Genomic DNA, 25540 nt, shown 5'->3' with positions numbered 1-25540 from the left:
AGACATAGATCTGTTCGCTTCTCCACTAAATTACCAGTTGCCAAAGTTTTGCACAAAAATGTTTCATCCCACAGCTTGGAAGGTGGATGCTCTATCATTCAGTTGGAGCAATCTTCATGTCTATGCCTTTCCACCTCTGCCTCTCATTCCCAAGGTACTCTTGAAGGCCAGAAAAGACAAGCCATCCATGATTCTGATAGCGCCGGATTGGCCTCGACAGCATTGGTACCCACTACTGAGGAGTTTAGTACGGGAGCCTCCATGGCCTCTGCCTTTGATTCCGCATCTTTTGTCTCAGGAGGGCAATCACTTCCTCAATGTCAAGATTCAGTCTCTGCATCTAACAGCCTGGCATATTCTGTTTTAGACCCTGGAGGGTCTCAGCTTCAACAACAAGTTTTGAATGTTATTTTGGAGGCCAGAAGGCCTAGTACAAGGAAAGTTTACGCTGATAAATGGAGGAGATTTTTTATTTGGAGCAAAGCGAAGGACTTTGATGTTTCCAAGCCTGATTTAAGTGTTTCTCTTCAATATCTTACTGAGTTATTGGACAAGGGTTTGTCTTTCTCCTCGATAAAGGTTCATGCTGCAGCCATTTCTGCTCACTATGACTGTGACCCTCCTTTATTTTCTCATCCTTTGTTTAAGCAATTTCTTAGAGGGGCAAAGAACATACGACCCCAATGAGAGCTCCTACTCCTGCTTGGGATCTCAATTTTGTGTTGGAAAAACTTACTCTACAACCTTTTGAGCCTGCAGCTACTGCCGAGTTAAAGTATTTATCATGGAAGACTGCTTTTTTGTTGGCCATTACCTCTGCAAGAAGGGTTTCTGAATTACAGGCCCTTATGGCAGTGGAACCTTTCCTGATTTTTCATAAGGATAGGGTATCTTTGCATACTAATCCTTCCTTTATGCCTGAAGTGGTTTCTAGTGTGGCCTTGAACCAAACTATTCATTTGCCTACTTTTTATGCAAACCCCCAAAATAAGGGGGAGAAGATTTTGCATACTTTGGATATTCACAGGCAGTTGCGTTATTATTTGAGCAGAACCAAGGGGTTCAGGCAGTCTCAGCAGTTTGTTTCTTTTGCTTTGGGTTCTCAGGGAAAACCTGTTTCAAAACAAACTATTTCTAAATGGATTGGTTTTTGTATTTCTTTCTGTTATTCCCATCATGGTAAGGAGATTCCGGCTGGAATCAGACCTCATTCCACTAGAGCTACTGCCACTTCTACTGCCTTTCTAAGGGGGGTAGCTACAAAAGATATTTTGGAAGCAGCCACTTGGAGTTCAGTACATACTTTTTCTAAACATTACCACCTTCCTCTTTATTCTAAGTCTAGGGCTGGATTTGCCACTGCAATTTTACAGGGCATTTTAGCAGCCCCTAATGCTTTATGATTTTGCCATCCTCCCTTTACCTCTGCTTTGGGATTCTACCCATATGTAAGGACTGCAGCAATGTGAGATGAAGAACATAGTACAGATGTTCTTCATCTCACATTGCTGCAGTCCTAACACTTGGGTAGTCCGCTGTCCCAGTCGGCCCGAATACCAAAGTATAAGGCTGACGTCGGTCAAGGCGCATTTGTCTGACATCAGGACGCCAGGGTACAAATGCGCATGACCGACGTCATATCCTTAGTCTTTTTTGCCGCATGGTCCGATGCAGAAGCAGTATTGCGAGTGCAGGTTGGCGTTCTGAAATTTTCTGAAGTCGGAGTTTCAGACCGAATCAAAGTTGGCTAAGTACCCGCTAGATATTTTGTTTTTCTTGCCTCAGTATTTAACCGGATGTCAGAAAAAGTGAATAACTGTATTTCTTGTGGGAAACAGATACCTCATAGGGATTACCATACTTTGTGTATACCTTGCTTAGGGCCTGAGCACAACGTTGTTGGCTGTCGCTCTTGTGCTAGATTTAACAAACGCACTATTAAGAGAAGATTAGATTGTGCCAGGTTAGTTTTTGGGAAGCGTTGAAATTAACATGCCGCCGGATGCTCCGGCCGCCTGCCTAAAAGCGCAAGGACAAAGTAGCGGCCTAGGGTGGAAGAACCGTCTGTCCCGGACGCCGGTTCTTTAGAGGGCTCGGTGGAGCCGGTGGTTCTACCAGAAGTTCCTTTGGATTCTCAGGGAGAGACTTTACTGTTACAAGATGTGTCCTCTCAGGAGGTAGGCCAGGCTGAAGGGGCTTCTCAGGTAGCTGTTCTCCCCTCCCTTCCTAAGGTGGTTAGGCCCTCTCCTTCTATTTCCAAGGCTTCTTCTAGGGGCAGACCAGGGTTAACTTCAGTGGGGGTCTCCCCTAGCTCTTCAGGGTCTCTGCCTAAGAAACATATGCTTAAAATGGCAGAAGATTTAATTACTATGATTAGAGGTTCTATGCCCCCCCCCTGATAAGAGGCCTAGGGTGGAACCTGAGCTTGAGAGTTTTGAGCAGTGTTCGGAGGCTTCTGAGTCTTCGGCTGAAGACTTGCAGGAGTATCCTCCTTATTCTGATTCTGATGTAGATGATTCTACTCCTTCGGCCTCTCCTCCTGAGGATTTTTCATTTCAGAGACTCTTCATTCCATGAGGGAGCATTTTAAATGGGAAGGTCAAGATTTCTCTGATTCCAGGAAAAGGCTTAGGGAATTTTGTTTCTACCCCAGCATAGGCCTTTGGCTATACCTCCTGTTCTGGATGTGGTAGAGGATGTTTTGCAGAGGCTTCCCTGAATCCTGATTCTTTGCCTCCTGCCCCAGTTAAACCGGATAGGTATTATAGGGTGCCTGAAGCTCATAAGTATCTTTTTAAGAGTCCTAGGGCAGACCCAGAAACTGTTTCTCAGGGCCCTAAAGGTGTTAAGGCTTCTGTTGTTAAAAATCCTGTTCCTTCTGATAAGGAGGCAAGGGCTTTGGATAGATGGGGAAAGAAGGTGTATACTTCTTCCACTTTAGCCATGAGGGCTTTGAATTGCCAGTTTCACATGTTGAAATACCAAAATTATCTCCTTTCACAATTGAAGTCTAAGGTTGATGCTCTGGCGGAAGGTATTGAGTGTAAAGAGTTGCAGGATTTAGTTCATGTTTCTGAACAGGTGGGTAAGCATTCCTTGCAATGTGGTTTTGATGCTGTACAGGCCTCTTCGAGGCTGGCAGCCACTGGTTCTGTTCTTCGCAGGCACGCCTGGCTGAGGGATCAGAATTTAGCTGAACATGTAAAGACAAGGATTTTAGATGCTCCTTTACAATCTGATGTGTTATTTGGTGCCTGTGGAAGCAGTTTTAAAGAAAATGGAGGACAAGGCTAAGTCTATGCAGACTGTTAAAGATTTTTTTGCAGGTTCAGCCTCCAAAGTTTAGTAGAAATTGGCCTACTAAGGGGTGGACTTATCCTTCTTATGATTCTCAGTCTAGGGGTAGATCTAGACGTGGTAGGGGCAGAGCTCAAGGTTCTTTTAGGCCTAGAACAGGCAGTTCGCCTGCCCAGTCTTCTGGTGAGGGCAGGGGTCAGTCCTTTCGTAAGCAGACCCAATGACTTGCCTTTTCAGCTGCCAGAACCTTCTCGTCTGGCAGCACCTTTGGGAGGAAGGCTGGCACTTTTCAAAGAAAATTGGAGTGTTATTACCCAAGACAGATGGGTATTGGATATCGCTCACCACGGTTACAGGTTTTATTTCCATACCTTGCCTCCTTTCAAAGGCATGCCAGACATTCCTCCTATACAAAGAAAAGAGGCTCACAAGCAAATTTCTCTGTTGCTCCAGATAGGGGCCATTCAGCCGGTTCCTGTGCCAGAAAGGGGCCTAGGATTTTATTCTCGCCTGTTCCTAGTACCAAAAAGGGGAACACGTGGAGACCAATTTTGGATTTGTCTATCCTCAACACTTATTTGGACATTCCCAAGTTCAAAATGTTGACGTTACAACAGCTTTTACCTCTGCTGGGCAAAGATCACTGGATGGTAACTTTAGATCTCAAGGAGGCTTACCTTCATGTGCCTATCAGACTCAGTTGCAGGAAGTATCTGCGTTTCGAGCTGGAAATTCACATTATCAGTTCTCTGCATTGCCCTTTGGCTTATCTACTGCCCAGAGTATTCACAAAAGTTCTGGCTCCAGTTGTAGCTTTTTCAGGCTAAAAGGAATACAAATCTATCCTTACTTGGACGACTGTCTGATTCTGGCTCAAGAAAGGACGAGCTTCTTCAGCATCTGGAATATGTGATAGCAGTGCTAAGATGCCTGGGGTATTCTGTGAACGAAATAAAGTCCAGTCTAGTACCCTCTCAAGACATGTGCTTTCTGGGTGTGAGACTGAATACAGCAGCCCAGATGGCCTTTTTAACCCCGGACAAACAAAAGAGTCTATCCCTTTACTTCCATCAACTATCTCATCAGTCCGTGCTGACTGCAAGGACAGTCCTTCAAGCATTAGGGTTCATGGCATCTTGTATTCTGGTGCTTCCCAATGCCAAACTGCATATGAGGAAGCTACAATGGTATCTCAAAAATGTATGGACACAGCACTGCCAGGATCTGGACACTCATTCAAATAATACCTTGCATTCAAAAGGAATTTTTGTGGTGGGCTCAGGAATGTCACCTAAACAAGGGACTCTCTGTGACCCGGCCAGAGGCGAGTCAGATTCTGACGACAGATGCCTCAGACATAGCTTGGGGAGCTCATCTGAATGGAAAGTGGATACAAGACAAGTGGCCTGCCAGACTACAGCATCTACATATCAACATGAAGGAGATGTTAGCAGTCCAGTTTGCATTGATGGCTTTCAAGGAGTTACTTCTTCCTGGGCACTTGTTGATTCTAACAGACAACACAACTGTCATGTGGTATATCAACAAGCAAGGGGGAACACATTCTTATCCTCTATGCAGGCAAGCAATGATTTTGTGGGAGACTGCGCTCAGCTTGCAGCTTAGTCTTCAGGCAAGGTTTCTGCCAGGAGCACAGAACTCCTTAGCAGATGTGTTAAGCAGGCAAATCATGGATCCCCACGAGTGGAAACTGGATCTTTATGTATTTCAAAAATTGACAGTGTCATGGGGAACTCCAGACATAGATCTGTTCGCTTCTCCACTAAACCACCAGCTGCCAAAGTTTTGCACGAAAAGGTTTCATCACACAGCTTGGAAAGTGGATGCTCTTTCGTTCAGTTGGGAAAATCTTCATGTGTATGCCTTTCCACCTCTGCCTCTCCTCCCAAAGGTACTCCTAAAGGTCAGACAAGACAAGCCAAGGATGATTTTGATAGCTCCAGATTGGCCTCGACAACACTGGTACCCATTACTGAGGAATCTGGTAAGAAAGCCTCCATGGCCTTTACCTTTAATTCCACACCTTTTGTCTCAGAGGGACGGTCATCTACTCAATGTCAAGCTTCACTCTCTTCATCTAACAGCCTGGCATATTCTGTTTTGAACCACAGCAGGTCTCAACTTCCTCAACAAGTTTTGAATGTGATTATGGAAGCCAGAAGACCTAGTACACGTAAGGTGTATGCAGAAAAATGGAAGAGATTTTTATTTTGGAGTGCAGCAAAGGATTTGGATGTTTCAGAGCCTAATTTGAGTGTGGCTCTTCAATATCTTACTGAGTTATTGGACAAAGGTTTGTCTTTCTCTTCCATTAAGATTCATGCTGCAGCAATTTCAGCTCACTATGATTGTGACCCACCATTATTTTCTCATCCTTTGTTCAAGCAATTTCTTAGAGGGGCAAAGAATATAAGACCCCCACGAGAGCTCCTACTCCTGCTTGGGACCTCAATTTTGTGTTGGAGAAACTTACTCTACAACCTTTTGAGCCTCATGCTACTGCTGAATTGAAATACTTGTCATGGAAGACTGCTTTTGTTGCCCATTACTCCTCCAAGAAGGGTTTCTGAATTGCAGGCCCTTATGGCGGTTGAGCCTTTTGATTTTCCATAAGGATAGGGTATCATTACGTACTAATCCTTCCTTTATGCCTAAGGTGGTTTCTAGTGTGGCTTTAAACCAAACTATTCATTTGCCTACTTTTTATGCAGATCCCCAAAATGGGGGGGGAAAGATTTTGCACACTTTAGATGTACACAGGCAGTTGCGTTATTATTTAAGCAGGACTAGGGATTTTAGGCAGTCTCAGCAGTTGTTTGTTTCTTTTGCTTTGAGTTCTCAGGGCAAGCCTGTGTCAAAACAAACTATATCTAAGTGGATTGGGTTTTGCATTGCATTCTGTTATTCCCATCATGGCAAGGAGATTCCAGCTGGGATTAGGCCTCATTCCACTAGGGCTACTGCCACTTCAACAGCATTTCTAAGGGGGGTGGCAACTAAGGACATTTTGGAGGCAGCTACTTGGAGTTCAGTGCATACTTTCTCCAAGCATTACCACCTTCCTCTCTATTCTAAATCCAGGGCTGGTTTTGCCACTGCTGTGTTGGCAGCTCCTGCTTCATTATAGTTTAGCCATCCTCCCTTACCTCTGCTTTGGGATTCTACCCAAGTGTTAGGACTGCAGCAATGTGAGATGAAGAACATAGTACAGTTTTGTACCTACCATAAATGTAGATGTTCGAAGATCCACATTGCTGCAGTCCAATTTACCCTCCCTCCTTCCCCTCTGTAGTTTGAGGCGGTTGTGTGGGATGGGTTATACATCTGAGGTATATTGTGTTTTTTGTATATATTGTATATATTGTACATACTCTTGGTGTTAGGCTGGTTGATTGTTTAGCTGTTGCCTATGGGTTTGGACCTTTTTCTTTAGGGTCTTCTGACATCTGGGGCAAGAAAAGACTGAGGATATGACGTCGGTCATGCGCATTTGTACCCTGACGTCCTGATGTCAGACAAATGCGCCTTGACCGACGTCAGCCTTATACTTTGGTATTCGGGCCGACTGGGACAGCGGACTACCCAAGTGTTAGGACTGCAGCAATGTGGATCTTCGAACATCTACATTTATGGTAGGTACAAAACTGTACTTTTTGTACCTACCATAAATGTAGATGTTCGAAGATCCACATTGCTGCAGTCCAGTTTACCCTCCCTCCTTCCCCTCTGTAGTTTGGCATGGCTATATGGTTTGGGTGATGGTGGTTGTTGGGCATGTTTTTGGGAGGTATCCTGTTTTAGGGCTGTGGCCTTTCTTTTTAGGGCCTTCTGACATCTGGGGCAAGAAAAGACTGAGGATATGACGTCGGTCATGCGCTTTTATACCCTGACGCTCTGATGTCAGATCTGTGCGCCCATGACCGACGTCAGCCTAATACTTTGGTATTCGGGCCGACCGAGGACAGCGGACTACCCCATATGTAAGGACTGCAGCAATGTGGATCTTCGAACATCTACATTTATGGTAGGTACAAAACTGTACTTTTGCACAAGTGTATCCATGTCCAAACAATACTTCACACACGAAAATGAGGCAAAGGACCAGATGCAAAAAAACACTACCACCAATACAAAACTTAGTTAAGCACTTTCCTGAAAGTCTTCACTTCATCAGACCATATTAAAATACATTAAACTCTAACTTAAATACTCAAAAGCATTAGCACATTCCTCACTAAAAGAATACAGGGTGTAAGTAAAATGTCCTGTGCAGACCACCTCAAGGCTCTATCCCTGAATACTGTCTCCTACGGGCTTTTGAGGGGAGATATATGCCTGGCATATAGGGCATTGTCAGATGTCACTCTGATGGACTTCCTGCATATCCACAGCACCAGAATTACCCATTCTAAAGATTTAAACATTGCTTGTGATGTAAATAGTACCTGCTGGAGAGAGAGGTATATATCCCAGAGACTACCCCGTCTATGGAACAGGCTCCTCATCCATGTGAAGCAGAGCTCCTGCCTAACCCATTTGAAGTGCAACTAGGACAATTTGACAGGAAACCGGAAATTCATCCCTGATGTGGCACATGTTTCTTTAATGGACACAGGTAACCTGTAATGGTTCATCTCCCAAACCCCTGCTTACACTTATCAAGGGTATCAGAACTTGTCAGAGATTTGGGATGCATGGCTAGGCTTAAAAAGGCCCTTGTGGTAGTTAGCCTAATAAGCACCTATTAACCTATGAATCTACAGTGGATATAAAAAGTGTGCACACCCCTGTTAAAATGCCAGGTTTTTGTGATATAAAAAATGAGACCACGATAAATCATTTCAAAACTTTTCCCACCTTTAATGTGACCTATAACCTGTACAATTCAGTATGGAAAACAAATCTTAGGGGAAAAATATAAAAAATAAAAAACGTACAATACGCTGTTTGCATAAGTGTGCACACCCTTAAACTAATACTTTGTTGAAACACCTTTTGATTTAATTACAGCATTCAGTCTTCTTGGGTACACACCTGCCATCAATTAGAGAGACTCTGATTAACCCCAAATAAAGTTCAGCTGTCCTAGTAGGATTTTCCTGACCTTTACTCAGTTGCTTGCTACAGGGAAAGCCATGGTTCACAGAGACCTTACAAAGCATCAAAGGGATTTCATTGTTGAAAGGTATCAATCAGGAGAAGGGTACAAAACAATTTCCACAGCATTTGATATACCATATGGAACACAGTGAAGACATTCATCAAAAAATGGAGAAAATATGGGACAGCAGTGATGTTGCAAAGAACTGGACATCCCTTCAAAATTGATGAAAAGACCAGATGAAAACTGGTCAGGGAGTCTGCCAAGAGACCTACAGCAACATTTAAGGAGCCGCAGGAATTTCTGGTAAGTGCTGGTTGTGTACTAAATGTGACAACAATCTCCCGTATTTTCCATATGTGTGGACTATGAGGTAGTGTTGTAAGATGAAAGCCTTTTCTTCCACAGAAAAACATCTAGGCCCGGCTAAAATTTGCAAAACAATACATCAAGTCTCCCAAAACCATGTGGGAAAATGTGTAATGGCCTGATGAGACCAAGGTTGAACTTTTTGGCCACAATTCCAAAAGGTACATTTGGTGCAAAAACAACACTTTGCATCACCAAAAGAACACCATCCCCACAGTGAAGCATGGTGGTGGCATTGTCATGCTTTGGGGTTGCTTTTCTTCAGCTGGAACTGAGGCTTTATTCAAGATGGAGGGAATTACTTAACAGTTCCAAATACCAGTCCCTTTTGGCCCAAAACCTTCAGGCATCTGCTTGAAAGATGAAGAGGAATTTCACCTTTCAGCACAACAATGACCCCAAGCATACATCCAAATCAACAAAAGAGTGGCTTCACCAGAAGAAGATTTAAGTTTTGGAATGGCCAAGCCAGAGCCCAGACATAAATTCAATAGAAAATCTGTGGGATGACCTGAAGAGGGCTGTGCACAAAGAGATGCACTTGCAATCTGACAGATTTGGAGCACTTTTGCAAGTAATAGTGGGCAAATATTGCAAAGTAAAGATGTGCCATGCTGATGGACTCCTACCCAAGAAGACTGAATGTTGTAATTAAATCAAAAGGTGCTTCATCAAAGTATTAGTTTTAGGGTATGCACACTTATGCAACCAGCTTATTGTATATTGTTTATTTTTTTTTTTTTTATATTTTTTCCCCTAACAGATTTGTTTGTTTTTCAATTGAATTGTACAGCAACATTTAAGGAGCCGCAGGAATTTCTGGTAAGTGCTGGTTGTGTACTACATGTGACAACAATCTCCTGTATTTTCCATATGTGTGGACTATGAGGTAGTGTTGTAAGATGAAAGCCTTTTCTTCCACAGAAAAACATCTAGGCCCGGCTAAAATTTGCAAAACAATACATCAAGTCTCCCAAAACCATGTGGGAAAATGTGTAATGGCCTGATGAGACCAAGGTTGAACTTTTTGGCCACAATTCCAAAAGGTACATTTGGTGCAAAAACAACACTTTGCATCACCAAAAGAACACCATCCCCACAGTGAAGCATGGTGGTGGCATTGTCATGCTTTGGGGTTGCTTTTCTTCAGCTGGAACTGAGGCTTTATTCAAGGTGGAGGGAATTACGAACAGTTCCAAATACCAGTCCCTTTTGGCCCAAAACCTTCAGGCATCTGCTTGAAAGATGAAGAGGAATTTCACCTTTCAGCACAACAATGACCCCAAGCATACATCCAAATCAACAAAAGAGTGGCTTCACCAGAAGAAGATTTAAGTTTTGGAATGGCCAAGCCAGAGCCCAGACATAAATTCAATAGAAAATCTGTGGGATGACCTGAAGAGGGCTGTGCACAAAGAGATGCACTTGCAATCTGACAGATTTGGAGCACTTTTGCAAGTAATAGTGGGCAAATATTGCGAAGTAAAGATGTGCCATGCTGATGGACTCCTACCCAAGAAGACTGAATGTTGTAATTAAATCAAAAGGTGCTTCATCAAAGTATTAGTTTTAGGGTATGCACACTTATGCAACCAGCTTATTGTATATTGTTTATTTTTTTTTTTTTTTTATATTTTTTCCCCTAACAGATTTGTTTGTTTTTCAATTGAATTGTACAGGTTATAGGTCATATTAAAGGTGGGAAATGTTTTGCAATGATTTACTGTGGTCTCTTTTTTTATATCACAAAAACCAGGCATTTTAACAGGGGTGTGTACACTTTTTATATCCACTGTATGAACATTCACCTGTCACAAATGAATGTATTTCACATTGCTAGGAAACAAATCAACTAAAACACTAACAGTTAAAACAATGCGTACATACTTTTATTATCAAATTTCAAAACTTCTTACAGCATTATAAAAAAAAATATCCTTGGAAAATGTACAAGAAAACAAGTAAAAATATGTAAATCCATCCCCATTCATCATCTTAATCTAAGAGCCTTTAATAATGGTTTTAGTGTCACATGATCATTAAGACCCAGCCCACAGTGAGCCCTAAGCCTAAGGATCCACCTTAACTCCACCCTTTCAGTCTCATTGCATATATCACCTAATAGCTCATTCTCTGTAATATGATCATTGACTAAAAACCTAAAGATGTGTGTCCATATTCAGTCATGTGTTTCGCAATGGCACTGTATTTTTGTCCCTTGTGCACACGGTATAAGTGATCCCTTATCCTTTTCTCGCAACTTCCTATTATTATTTTGCTGCATAGAACAAAACCACAAGCTAAGCAGTGTGCCAAGTAAACTAAATTCCTAGTATTGCATTGTAGCTCTTACTGTAAACTTGTGTATCATGCCATTATCTGGATGTATGAACTTTGCACTACCATCTGTATGTCCGCAAAATGAGCATGTTTGGCATTTAACTGTGCCAGGCTCAGCCCTACTTATTAGTTGTTCTTGCTCATTCCTTGGATAGCAAAGCTTCCTTTTAAGTGAATTTTTATTCTTAAAATAAAATCCCTGTGCCAGTCAGTACTATTCTCTTAATGGTCTCATCTGCATGTAAAACTTTCTTGTGTCATCATATAATCTCTCTCATTGCTCTGTTGTCACTACTAAATAAGTGTGGAACTGCTAAAGGCTTCTCCCTCTTCTCTGTGTGCCATTCCTGCTGTTTGAATGGGCTGGAAAAATATGGCTTAGGTACTCTTTTCCTGAGTATTAGTGCTGACTCATCCCCTTTTGTACCTCATTAAGTTTGTAACCTTGGATATAAAAGTCTCAATGCAAGTCTTCCAGGCCTCTGTGGAATTCATCATTGTCAGCGTATAGACAAGAAAGCCTTATTGCTCGACTCTTAACGATGTCCCCAAATACATGACTTGGCTGCATACTAGAATGATGAAGTAATGCCACGTGGTGGCATTCTTTCTTATATAGACCTGTGAGGAAATTTCCATCTTTTTTCCTACTCACTAATACATCTAAAATTCAATTTGTGTCTGAATAATGCATGGTAAATCTCAAAAATGATGAACTGTTATTTAGATAGTCAATAAAACTAATTTCGACAATCCACCTCACCATAATAAAACACACTTTCTATAAAACTGCAATAAAACTGAATATGAGGTGTAAATGCATTCATATTAAGAGCATTCATCACCTCCCACTCTGCCATGACCATATTTACATAGCTATTGGCACATGACGTGCCCATCGCTATGCCTGAAGTCTATAGATAATAACAATATTATGTTCAAGTATTAGCTCCATCAAAAAACAAATCAAGTCAATCTTCTTAGCATCATACACACTGGAAGTAACCAAGAATTGTTTAACCGTCTCTGTTCCCTGATCGTTGGGAATAACAGTAAATAAAGGCATGACATCTAAGGTCACTAAAAAATATGAACAAGTCACATTGTTATTTGTGATTTCTCTATAGAAGTCTTGTAAAAACTGTTGGTGTCTTTCAGCACTAAAACATGCTTATTTAAAATGAGTCCTAACTGCTTCTCTATATAGAAGCCATGTACCACCTGCTACTATGGGATGAAATGGTGGAAATCTGGGATGTTTATGAATCTTGGGCATTCCATGCAAGTTTGGAACCAGTGGATTCTCTACGTAAAAATATTTGAATAATTTCTCCAAGAAAATACCACTATTAACACAGTCTTCGAAGGATGCTCTAACATCTTGGCACATTTTAAGGATTTCTGTCTTGCTAATAATCTTGCGTCTGTTCCTATCCTTCAGCATGTTCTCCATAGATTCAAAATAAAAAGTTCTGTCCATAACTACCACTGAACCACCTTTATCTGCCGGATGTATCGCTATGGTGGTATCTGACTGTAACTCGTGTAGTACCGGTTTCTCAATCAATAAGTTATTACAATCTCTTTTTTTGTTTTCACCTAATTTATAAATTTTGTTTTCACAAAGGCGTGTGAAGACTTCAACTGCAGGGTGGTTCGGTGGTGTAAATACACTCTTTGTAAACAAATCTCCTTGTAACATTTCCCCTGAGTCATTATAAATAATTTTAAACATCAAATTTCTTACAAATAATCTTAAATCAGAAAATCATATAGACCTGTAAACGTATTGAGCTGTTACAACAGAAAAAGAGAAAGATGCAGAGAGATATGTTTGACTTTCAGAACAACAATGTTTTTTCCTGGCCTAGAGAGAGAGGACGACAGAGATTTCTGTACCTGTAGCGCTAGATGCTATGAATAAGGAAACAGTGCAGCGATCTGATTATTAGCAAGATAGATGTCTTAAGAATGTGCAAAGAGATTTATGTTAATAGTGGTATTTTCTCAGAGGAATTATTCAGATATTTTTATGTAGAGAATCCACTTGTTCTGAACTTGCATGGAATGCCCGAATTCATAAACATCCCAGATTTCCACCATTTCGTCCCATAGTGGCAGGTGGTGGATGACTTATGTAGCCTCTCTCCATCTATATAGAGAAGCAGTTACGACTCATTTTAAATAAGCATGTTTTACTGCTGAAAGACTTCTGTAGAAAAATCACGAATAAGAATGTGACTTGTTAGTGCTTTTTAGTGACCTTAAATGTCATGTCCTTATTTACTGTTATTCCCAATGGTCAGGGAATAGATGGTTAAACAATTCTTGATTATTTCTAGTGGGTATGATGCAAAGAAGATTGATTTGGTTTGTTTTTTGTTGGAGCTAATACTTGAACATAACGTTTTTCTGATCAACCATTGTTATCTGCAGACCTCAGGCTTAGCGATGGACACATCATGTGCCAGTAGCTATGCAAATATGGTCATGGCACAGTGGGAGATGTTGAATGTTCTTAATTTGAATGAATTTGCACCTCACATTCAGTTTTATCACCATTTTGTAGACTGTTTTTATTTTGCGGAGGTAGATTGTCAGAATTAGTTTTATTGACAATCTAAATAATAGATAATCATTTTTAAAATTTACTATGCATTAGTCACAGACAGAAATCAAATTTTTAGATATATTAGTGAGTAGGAAAGAAGATGGGAATTTCCTCACAGGTCTATATAGGAAAGAATGCCACCACATGGCATTACTTCATTGTTCTAGTATGCACCCCAGTCACATATTTGCAGACATTAAGAGTCAAGCACTGAGGCTTTCTCATCTATACATTGACAATGATGAGTTCTGTAGAGGTCTGGTGGACTTGCATCGAGACTTTTGTAGCCGAGGTTTCAAATTTGAAGAGGTATAGAAAGGAGTTGAATCAGCACTTATACTCAGGAAAAGAATAGCTAAGCCATATTTTTCCAGCCCATTCAAACAGCAGGAATGGCACACAGAGAAGTGGGAGAAGCCTTTAGCAGTTCCACTCACATTTAGTAGTGACAAATGAGCAATAAAAGAGATTGCACAATGACACTGGAAGGTTTTACATATGGATGAGATCATTAAGAGAATAGCAGGATCGGCCCCTAGTTTTTATTTTAAGAATAAAGTCATTGGAAAGGAAGCTTTGCTATCCAAAGAATGAACAAGAACAATTGATAAGTAGGGCTGAGCCAGACACAGTTAAATGCCAAGCATGCTTGTTGTGTGGCTATATAGGTGTTAGTGCAAAGTTCATACATCTGGATAATGACATGATATACAAGGAATTTAGTTTACTTGGCGCATTGCTTAGCTTGTTGTTCGTTCTGTATATTAAAATCAGTAGGACATTGCGGGAAAGGGTAAGGGATCACTTGTGTGCTCGCAAGGGGCACAAATATAGTGCCATTTCGAAACATTTGGTTGAATATGGACGCTCACACATCTTTAGTTTTTTAGTCATTGATCATGTTACAGAAAATGAGTGATTAGGTGATGTATGCAGTGATACAGAGTGGAGTTAAGGTGGATCTTTAGGCTTAGGGCTCACGGTGGGCTGGGTCTTAATAATCATGTGACATTAAAACCATTATTAAAGGCTCGTAGTTTTCGTGTGTGAAGTATTTTTTGGACATTGTATTTGCTACTTCACACGATTTATCAGCAAGAGTACTGTTATGTTATCTGTATATGTATAGTCACGAGTGTATCCATATTTGTTTGGGACACTTTTTTAATAAAAATCTTTGTAAACCGTTTAATAAAACCATGGCCCAAATAAATTTAGGGTTTTCATCTGTGACATGTAAAGTGTCCATCCATAGATTTTATTGTATGCCTCTACAAAAGACTGCTTCTCCCTGTTGAAGTTTATGGACATGTCTCATGGGGAAAACTATTTCAAGAAGTTTATTTTTAAGTTTGAAAACCTTTGCTGATGCATAAAGTGCCAATCACATAGGGTGATGTAAAAGATAAGTCACAAAAGTGTGACAAAACACTTTAAGGCATGGCAGATTAGAAATGAAAGGTTCTCTTTATGGATGATGTTCATCGTGCATACAGCTATAGTCATAACAGATGGGTTCTCCTGCTGTCAGGCGGGTCCTCGGTCGGCCGAATTCCAAAGTCTAGGTCCGGCGTCAGTTGTCGTCGCTTCTTCCCTGACGTCAGTGCGACAGGGGTATAAAAGAACCAGCCAACGCCATTTTCTTCAGTCTTTCTTGCCACACGGTGCCCGAAGCAGAAGCAGTTCGCAAGTGCCGGTCGGCCAGCTCCTGAAATTACGAAAATTTTGCAACCGAAGTCGTCTTGAAAGCTAAGTACCGATGTCAGACAAAGTTAATAATTGTATTTCATGTGGGAAGCAAATACCGCATAAGGATTTTCATTCCCTCTGCTTTCCTTGCTTAGGCCCAGACCACGACATCTCGGTCTGTCGTTTTTGTGCTACATTCAACAAACGCACCATTAAGCATCGGGCGGAGTTCGCCCAGCACTATTTTGGCAAAAAATTTAACTATATTATGTCGTCGGATACTCCGACTCTAGTTTTGTCTAAAAAACGCAAAGATAAGGACCGACACATGAGGTCCGCGGCCTCTACCGACACCACGCCAAAGCCGACTACAGGTGGTCCGGTTCTCAGCGAGGTGCCTACGCAGCCCCTGCCTACCGACGACACTTCATTGGTGGTGTCTACTGTACCCGAGGTCGCAGGCTCCTCGGCCCACACCCCGACTACAGATACCAAAGCCACTCTTGGTGGTGAAACTCAAAATGTAGACAGGTCTGCCTCCTCTCAAGGTGTCTTCAGACCTTCCTCTTCTTTTTCCATCAAGGCTTTTACTAAGTCTAAAGCAGCCATGCATTCTAAGAGACAAGCTACACAGGGCCCTTCTCCAGGCCCCATGCCTAAAAAACAGATGCTTAAAATGGCTGAGGATTTAATTACTCTTATCAGGGGTGCTCACCCCCCCCCCCCGGACAAAAGGCCCAGAGTGGAGGAAGAATCCCCCTCCTCTGACCAGGCCTCCATTATTTCAGAGCACTCTGATGAACAGGAACATTCTTACTCCCCTTTTGAAGATTCTGATGCAGAGGAGTCCATCCCCCCCCCCCCAGAGGATTACTCATTTGGGGAAACCTTGCATACCTTAAGGGAACACTTCCATTGGGAAGGCCAAGAGTACTCAGATTCCAAGAAAAGGCTTAGGGATTTTCTCTTGCTGCCTCAGCACAGGCCTCTGGCTATACCTCCTGTCTTAGACATCCTAGATGATGTGTATTCGGAGGCCTGCCTTAACCCGGACTCTTTACCTCCAGCCCCAGTCAAGCCTGACAGATACTACCGGGTGCCTGACTCACACCAATTTTTATACAAAAGCCATGTGGCTGACCCAGAAACCATCTCACAGGGCCCCAAGGGAATTAAGGCCTCCACTGCTAAAAATCCATTACCTTCCGAGAGAGATTCCAGATCTTTAGAAAGGTGGGGAAAAAAGGTTTACACCTCGGCCACCTTAACCATGAGGGCATTAAACTGCCAGTTCCATATGTTAAAGTACCAACAGTTTCTGTTATCACAGTTGAGAAGCAAAATGTCACAACCTGAACAACCAGACTTGAAGGAGTTGCAGGATTTGATGCATAGTACAGAACAAGTGGGTAAACATACCTTGCAATGTGGTTTTGATACTCTAGAGGCCTCAGTAGAGCTGCTGGTACAGGATCAGTCATACGTAGACATGCCTGGCTCAAGGAGCAAACCTTACCAGATCATGTCAAAGCTAAATTACTAGATGCCCCTCTACAAAAGGATGTATTATTTGGTGTTAAAGCTGAGGAGGTATTAAAGAAAATGGAGGAAAAGGCTAAATCAATGCAAACAGTGAAAGATTTTCTACAGGTATAACCTCCACGTTTCAGTAGAAATTGGCCTTCCAAAAATTGGTCCTTTCCAGCCACGGACAGACCCCAAAGAGGTAGATACAGGCGCCCGAGGGGCAGAGGGCAATCTCAAGGATCGTTTAGAGGCAGACAATGGCAAGCTCCTACACAAAGAGGTGGTGAGGATAGTTCACAGCCATTCAGAAAGCAAGCCCAATGACTTTCCCCTTTGCTTGCCAAGCAAGGCTCAAATGGCAGCACCCTTAGGTGGAAAACTGGCATTATTTTCAAAAAATTGGCATATTGTCACAAAAGACAAATGGATCCTGGACATTATAAACAGAGGCTACAGATTTTATTTTCACACCCTTCCAAAAATGAGAGGCATGCCATACCTGCCACACAATCAAAGGGCAGAGGCACAAAGACAAATTTCAGATCTCATGGACATGAAAGCTATTCAAGAGGTACCTACTCAAGAACAAGATCAAGGTTTTTATTCCAGACTATTCCTGGTACCAAGGAAGGGAAAAGATTGGAGACCTATTTTGGACCTATCCATCCTAAACACATTTTTACTTGTACCAAAATTCAAGATGCTCACATTACAGCAGCTTCTTCCCATGCTGGGCAAGGAGTCTTGGCTGGTAACATTGGACCTCAAGGAGGCATACCTGCATGTCCCAATCAGACAAAATTGCAGAAGATACCTCAGATTTCTTGCAGGTTCAACCCATTATCAATTCTCTGCATTGCCCTTTGGCTTATCTACTGCCCAGAGTATTCACGAAATGCCTGGCATCAGTAATTGCCTACTGCAGACTTCAAGGGATACAAATATACCCATATTTGGATGACTGCCTGATCCAAGCGGACAGCAAGTACATACTTCTGAAACATCTGGCTTTTGTAATAATGCTGTTGAATTCTCTGGGGTACACAGTCAACAAAAAGAAATCAAGGCTAATACCCTCTCAGAAAATAATTTTCCTGGGTGCCAACTTGGACACAAACACCCAGATGGCCTACCTCACGCCAGAGAAACAGGGGCAACTAACTCAATACTTCAGAAAACTAGCAAATTTCACCAGGCTGACTGCAAGGAAAATCCTGCAGGCTCTGGGATTCATGGCATCTTGCATCCTACTAATCCCATGTGCAAAGCTGTATATGAGGAAACTTCAGTGGTACCTGAAAAACCTATGGTCTCAACACAGCCACAGTTTGGAAACAATAATGCCACTAATTCCATGTCTTCAAAAGGAATTTATGTGGTGGGCTCAAGCATGCCAAAGAAACACAGGTCTCCCATTCTGCAAGCCTCAAGCAAATCAAGTCATCACAACAGACGCCTCGGACTACGCCTGAGGGGCGTACATGACAGATCGGTGCATTCAGGGCAAATGGTCCCAAAAAGAAAAGCACCTTCACATCAATCAAAAGGAAATGCTAGCAGTAATAAATGCTATTATAGCTTTCAAAGACCTTCTGCATCCAGGTCAGCTATTGATAAGGACAGACAACACCACAGTAATGTGGTACATAAACAGGGAGGAACCCATTCATACCCCCTATGCAGGCTGGCCATGTCACTTTGGAACATGGCTCTGGAATTACAAATCGAACTTCAAGCACAGTACTTGCCAGGCAAGGAAAACACGCTGGCAGACAACCTAAGCAGAAATATGACAGAGCCACACGAATGGAAGTTGCATCCTCAAGTTTTTACAGAGATAATTCAAGCATGAGGAAGGCCAGACATAGATCTCTTTGCCTCCCACAAAAATCACCAATTGACAAAATTCTGCTCAAGGACTTTTCATCCACAGGCCTGGCGAGTGGACGCTCTCTCTTTCAGTTGGACAACAATGACAATTTATGCCTTTCCACCTCTTCCTCTGCTGCCCAAAGTTCTATTAAAAACCAGAGCAGACAGACCAAAGATGATTCTCATTGCTCCAGACTGGACAAGACAGCACTGGTACCCACTCCTGAAGAGCCTGACGCATTCCCCACCATGGACCCTACCTCTAATGCCTCTTCTTCTGACTCAGCACAGCTTCAAAACTCTTCACAGTCAGCTGAAAACACTCAATCTGGCCGCATGGAAGATTCCTTAACATCACAACAGACCCTACTCTCCAAGGAGGTGCAGGATGTCATTTTGGAGGCCAGAAGGCCGTCTACTAGAAAAGCTTACTCCGCAAAATGTTAACGGTTTTGTGCCTGGAATGAGAAAAAGGGCCAGAATCCTGGAAAACTGAATTTACCTCAAATATTACAGTATCTAGCTGAGCTGCTAAGCAGTGGACTTTCATTCTCCTCCATCAAAATCCATGCCTCAGCCATTTCTGCAGAATACAACACTGATCCACCTTTATTCTCTCACCCACTCTTAAGACAGTTCCTCAGAGGGGCTAAGAATATAAAACCCCCAAGGAAACAACCAATACCTGCTTGGGACCTCAATTTCATTCTAGAAAAGCTGACCTTGCCTCCTTTTGAGCCAGCTGCCCCAACAGATTTGCAATATTTGTCCTGGAAAACAGCTTTCCTACTGGCTATCACCTCAGCTCGCAGGGTATCGGAACTACAAGCCCTCATGGCTGTGCAGCCTTTCATCATCTTCCATCAGGACAGAGTTTCCTTATGAACCAACCCGTCCTTTATGCCAAATGTGGTATCCAGGGTAGCTTTGAATCAGGCTATCCACTTACCTACCTTTTACCCTAATCCTCAAAACAAAGGGGAGAGATTGCTACATTCCTTGGACATCCACAGACAGATGCGTTATTATTTGGACAGAACAAAGCCCTTCAGAAAATCAGAACAGCTCTTTGTGTCCTATGCTATAGGAGCTCAAGGGAAGCCAATTTCCAAACAGACAATCTCAAAATGGATAGCCCACTGCATACGCTTTTGTTTTCTCTTTTCATGGTAAAACTGTACCTGCAGGCATCAGATCTCACTCCACAAGGGCCACGGCTACCTCTGCAGCTTTCCTCAGAGGAGTTCCTACCAAAGATATTTTGGAAGCAGCCACTTGGAGTTCTGTGCATACCTTCTCCAAGCACTACCACCTACCATTATACTCCAGAACTAGAGCAGGCTTTGCCACTGCAGTCTTGCAGGGCATCCTGGCTCCTCCTAGTTCCACCTAGTGCCTACCACCCCATTCTTAGCTTTGGGATTCTACCCATCTGTTATGACTGCAGCTGTATGCACGATGAACATAGTACAGTTTTGTACCTACCATAAATGTAGATGTTCGAGTGCTAATACAGCTGCAGTCCAGGTTTCCCTCCCTCCTTCCCCTCTTGGGACAGGCCTATTGGCTAACACCTCCTCATACAACCTGATTGGGGTATTCATTTATGGTGTATTTGCTTGCAACTACTGTATTTTGATTATATTGCATTGCTTTATTACATAAATTTATGTATTGCCTTCCTTCTGGGGGCACCTGACATCTGGGGCAAGAAAAACTGAAGAAAATGGCATCGGCTGGTTCTTTTATACCCTTGTCGCACTGACGTCAGGGAAGAAGCGACGACAACCGACGCCGGACCTAGACTTTGGAATTCGGCTGACCGAGGACCCGCCTGACGGCAGGAGAATCCATCTGTTATGACTGCAGCTGTATTAGCACTCGAACATCTACATTTATGGTAGGTACAAAACTGTACTTTTTCATTACATCAGAAATAAGACACAGTCTGGGTATAAATCGTGTTACACAGATTTGAGCAAAGTATATTCTTACCTTACTCCTAATGTAAACTGCGCATAATGCAGCTTACCAGCCTGGCACTTTCTCTTAGTCTGAAAGGGCTACTGAAGGAGGCTTTCAGTACAAGGTTATACTCCTGAAGTAGTTTTACATTTCCTGTTAAAGGTTTTGGACAAGAAGTATGGGTATTAATTGATACAATGCATTATGTGTGTAGGTTGTAGGACAGCTGCATGTTGAATTTGAGTACTTTACCTGGTTACAGTTCCTTACACTTTTAGGGATGAAGAAATGGTGGCTTAACTTGTGTTAGAAAAGCAAACCATGTTTGACTTAGACTCACATTTATGCCTCCTATGCAAAAAAGTAAAAACATGCACTTTTGTTTTGAACTGAATCTAAATATATTTGAATTAGGGAGGCTATGAAGTTATACCACTGTAGTAACAATGTGAAAGTCAATTTGTAGATTGTATTTTAAGTGTGTTTCTGAAATACAGGAAGCAGTAGAACTAAAGTAGTTTACTTCATTTGATCTTCAACCTGTGGGTATCAGATCCAAGCTGGCAATTTCACTAGCATCTGCTCCGAGCTCCAAACTTCTCCCCTTACCCATAATACACCACCACTACCTTCCAACCCCCAGATTTCGTTTGCTGTGGCTAGCCATAAGCATCGTGATTCTGAGCTCTGAGTTGTGAGTTGGGTTTTTTGGCATTAGTGTTTTTTGTGTGTAGTCTTGTCAGTGTAAGTTCCCGCTCTTCCTTCCATTGCTGGTGCATTGAGTTTTAGCCTTTTTGTTTAGTTTTAGGTAGTTAGTTTAGTGCATAGCTGTCTTCCCCTCCCCCTCAGCCTTCTGTGTGCTTTGAGTCTGTGGTGAGTGGATGTGTTGTAGAGAAATTGTTTCTATAACTTGTTTAAAATTTCTCTCAAAGTCTGTGTGTTGGGACATGTCAGATCCTAAGCCAGTCTTTAAGAGGTGCACTGAGAGTGGCCACAAATTGTCACCTGCTGATGGCCACACTTATTGCGTGATGTGTTTGGGTGCGGTCCATTTTGACCACTGATTGTGCTATCTGCATGGGTTTTAACCCGTGTGCCCTCAAGGATAGACGGGCCAAGTTAGCCTTGAAAGGCCTTCTACCATCTACGGAGGCTGCTGTCTTCTCTTCTGCTTTAGTCACAGCGGTTGCTGTGACTGCCTCTACTTCTTCCCTTGCCTTTCCTTCTCCTCCCTCCTAGGTTGGGACTCACCCTCCCATTACTAAGCCTGTGGAAGTGGAGTGCAGAAAAGGCAGAGACAAGGAGAGGGAGCACAGGTCAGAGAAAAGAAAGAGGTCCCTGGACCTTTCAGCTCTGTAAGGAAGTCCCGCCAAGAGTCAGTCTAGGCACCATGACTTCCCTCAGCTCCGATCTCCCAGAATTTCCCCGGAGCCAGATGTGTCACGACCACCATCTTGAGCCTTGGTTTCTCTACCTGCCAGGTTGGAGTCCGTGGCTTCATCGCGGTCCACTTGCAGTCTTTCTTTAGTCGACATAGATAAAATGATGTGGAGGTTCATTCTCACACACAAATTCAGATGGGAGTCTTGCCAGCCCCCTCTCCCTCTGTAGGGGGGGGGGGCTCGCTTCCCTTCTTCACACCAATATCTCATTCTCCGATCCGACCCCCAGTTTTGGAGTACATGGATCTAAGGATGGCCTTAGTCAGGGGGTTGGAGCCAATGGTACCTGTCTCCTCAACGTTGGCAGCTGCCTGGAGCATGTCTGATCCGAGTGGCTCTCTGAGCTGGAGCCTGGGTGTCAGATCCAAGGGAGTGGAACTCTTTCCATCAGCTCCATTGTTGGGCCAAGTCCCCACTCCCCTCGGAGTTCTGTCCACTTCGGGCCCGACTCCAATTCTCGTGTCAGATCCTGGGATAGCGGTTACCTTACTGGTGGCCCAGGAGGCTCGTTCTGCCTTGGCGTTCGACGTGGTAGAAAGGGTTCTCTCCACTGGATTGAGGCCCTTGACTATATCTTCAGACTTCGCCCTGACTCCCTCTGCTTTGTGTGTAAATTCCATCATTTTACCTGAGGGACAGCCCATGCTCGAGGAGCCCCAGGTGGTTCCCTCTGAGGAACAAGTGGCTTGCGAGCCCCACCGGAGACTTACCTTGCAAGCATATGTGGCAAGAGGAGGCACTTGGACTCCCCCGAGTCCTTCATGGAGGACACGGATTTGGATGATGGGGAAGGTTCCCTCAGATCACCTCCTAAGGATGTCTCCTTCAGAGACGACATGGAAATCTTACGCCAGTGGGGAGGTTGGTCCGCCTCAAAACCTTCCTCTGATGAGTCCGTGTTCCTGAAAGTTTTCAGCATGGGCTCGTCTACTTCCTGGGTGTCCCCTCCCGCAGTTCCCTTGGTGGACTTGGTCACCTTGCGGGCTTGGAAGGAGCCGGACACTGTGGAACCAATCCCCAAATGCCCAGACAAATGTTGAGCCCCCCCCCCCCCCACAGACGGACCAGTGTGGAATAAAGGGTCCCCTGTAGATGCTAAGGTGGTAGCAGCAGCCACCAAAAAGGAACTAGCCCAGGAGAGTTCCTCGGTTCATCCCCCTGACCGTGAGTCTAGGATGATGGACCCCCTAGGAAAGCGGGTTTATGCATCAGAGACCTTTTCCATCAGGGCACTGAACTGTCTGGCCCACGTTACTAGACTACAGTGTGACCTGGTTAAGTCTCTCCCAAAGTCCATGTCGCAGGAGGACAGAGACACGTTCTCTGCGAAGATGGCTAATTTGACAGCGGTCTCAAACATGTCCATGCAACTCCTCTCACATGCTACTGAAGGAGCGGCTAGGGCAGCTGGGTCTGGCGTGTCCATGAGGCAGTAACACCTGGCTCAGATTGTCAGTTCACAGAACCCTTCAAGGCGTCTTTTGCGAATGCACCTTATGACGGTTCTACCCTCTTTGGTATGCTCGTGTGAGACACCTTGGTCCAGAGTAAGAAAGACGGGAAGACACTGTCTGCTGTCTGAATCCACTTCTCGAACCCTCAAAGATCCTTTCCGGGAATCAGCAATGGTAAAAGAAGATGTAGTTCCGGAAGTCTCAGTATTCCCGGGAGACTCTGGGCTCTTCTTCCCCCAGAGGCAGAGAGGGGACAGGGTAGATGCCGGCCCAGAGGCAAAGGGGGTCTGAGGAATTTTGGGTCTCAAGAACCTTTCTCAGACAGGCCTGCACAGCATCCCTGAGGGGTTGCCCGTCTGCTCTGCTCTAGAGGCAATCAGGGGTCACCTGTCATTGCATTTGATGGCATGGGAGTCAGTATCATCAGACTGTTGGGTACTTCAGTTAATTTCCAGACGATACTCGGTCCTGTTTGTGGTTCCTCACAAACACCTCCTGGACGTATCACCCATGCAAAGGGAGGCAACAGCACTAGAAATCTCCAAGCCACTAGAGAAACGAGCCATCAAACCCGTCCCCCCAGATCAGTCCAGATCGGGCATCTATTCCAGGTTCTTTTTGGTGCCAAAGAATACAGGGGACTTAAGGCCCATTCTGGACCTAGCTGCTCTGAACCTGTCAGTTGCCAAAAAAAAATTCTGGATGGTCACCTTACAGTCCATCATGCCATATCTGCAAGAGAGCGACTGGATGTGCTTATTTGACCTCCAAGATGCTTACTATCTCATAAAGATGCACAGATGCTCCAGGAGGTTCCTCCACTTCCGGCCAGGAGCCAATCATTGCCAGCTTCTAGCCCTACCCTTTGATCTCACCACAGCCCCCAGAGTGTTCACCAAAGTGATGGCAGTAGTAGCGACTCGCCTGAGGCTTCAAGGAATTCAGGTCTACCCTTACCTGGACTATTGGCTCCTTACTGCTCCTACCAAGCATCTACTTTGTCAGGCCAGAGATTATTTCCTAAAGCTTGCACTCCACTTGGGGATTACAGTCAACGCAACCAAATCTCTTATGTATCCTATCCAGGTGATAGAATACATAGGGGCATGGATAGACACGCTACAGACAAAAATCTTCCTGACCACGGAGAGAGTTTGAAACCTAAGGATGCATGTTGCCTTCATCCACTGTTCTCACCTTCCCTCAGCAGAATCAGTTTTGAGGGCCCTAGGTTCTATGGTGGTGACCATAATGCTTCTTCTATGTGCTCTATTACATATATGAATACTACAGTGGACTCTAGCGGTGCAGTAGTCCCTGTTGGATCTTCAGTTGTTGCATCCAGTACACCTCAGCCGAATCTGCAGGTCATTCCTTCTTTGGTGGATGCATTCTCTGGAAATTCTGGAGGGACGACCTTTTGTTCCAGCTCCTGTCCAAACCACAGTGACCATTGATGCCTCACAACTTGGGTGAGCGGTGCATTGTTCGGGAAGGACAGTCCAAGGCCTGTGGTCCCCTATCGAGACCAGTTTACATGTAAACATCCTGGAGATGAGGGCGGTCCTTTTGACATTGCAGGCCATTCATGCCTTTTGACCTCTGAGAACCATTGCAATTCAATCAGACAACATGTCAGTGGTCTGGTATATCAACAAACTGGAAGGACCAGATCTTACCTCCTTTGTCACGAGGCTATGAGAGTTTGATAATGGACAATCTCTACCAGTCGTTTTCTAACAGCAGCGCACATTCTGGGATGGTCCAACATTCTAGTGGACAGACCAAGTCGGACTATTCTTATGCCTTATGAGTGGTGTCTGCATCCTGCAGTAGCGGAGCAGATCTTTAT

The 25540-nt window shown here is 43.6% G+C and overlaps 1 protein-coding gene across 1 annotated transcript in view; it reads left to right on the top strand.

Annotated features, from left to right (window-relative positions):
* GOLGA2 (golgin A2) overlaps window positions 1–25540 on the top strand; it is a 1989954-nt gene that overhangs the window by 516342 nt on the left and 1448072 nt on the right. Inside the window, exon 10 of the mRNA XM_044058153.1 lies at window positions 17019–17078. Coding sequence (XP_043914088.1) covers window positions 17019–17078 — 60 coding nt within the window. The remainder of the gene's footprint in view (window positions 1–17018; window positions 17079–25540) is intronic.

The sequence above is a fragment of the Protopterus annectens genome, chromosome 16.part0 (genome assembly GCF_019279795.1).
Source record: "Protopterus annectens isolate FY-2018-M chromosome 16.part0, PAN1.0, whole genome shotgun sequence".
Classification (NCBI taxonomy): Eukaryota; Metazoa; Chordata; order Ceratodontiformes; family Protopteridae; genus Protopterus; species Protopterus annectens.
Note: the sequence above shows the minus strand (reverse complement) of the source record. Positions and strands in the feature narration are given on the sequence as shown.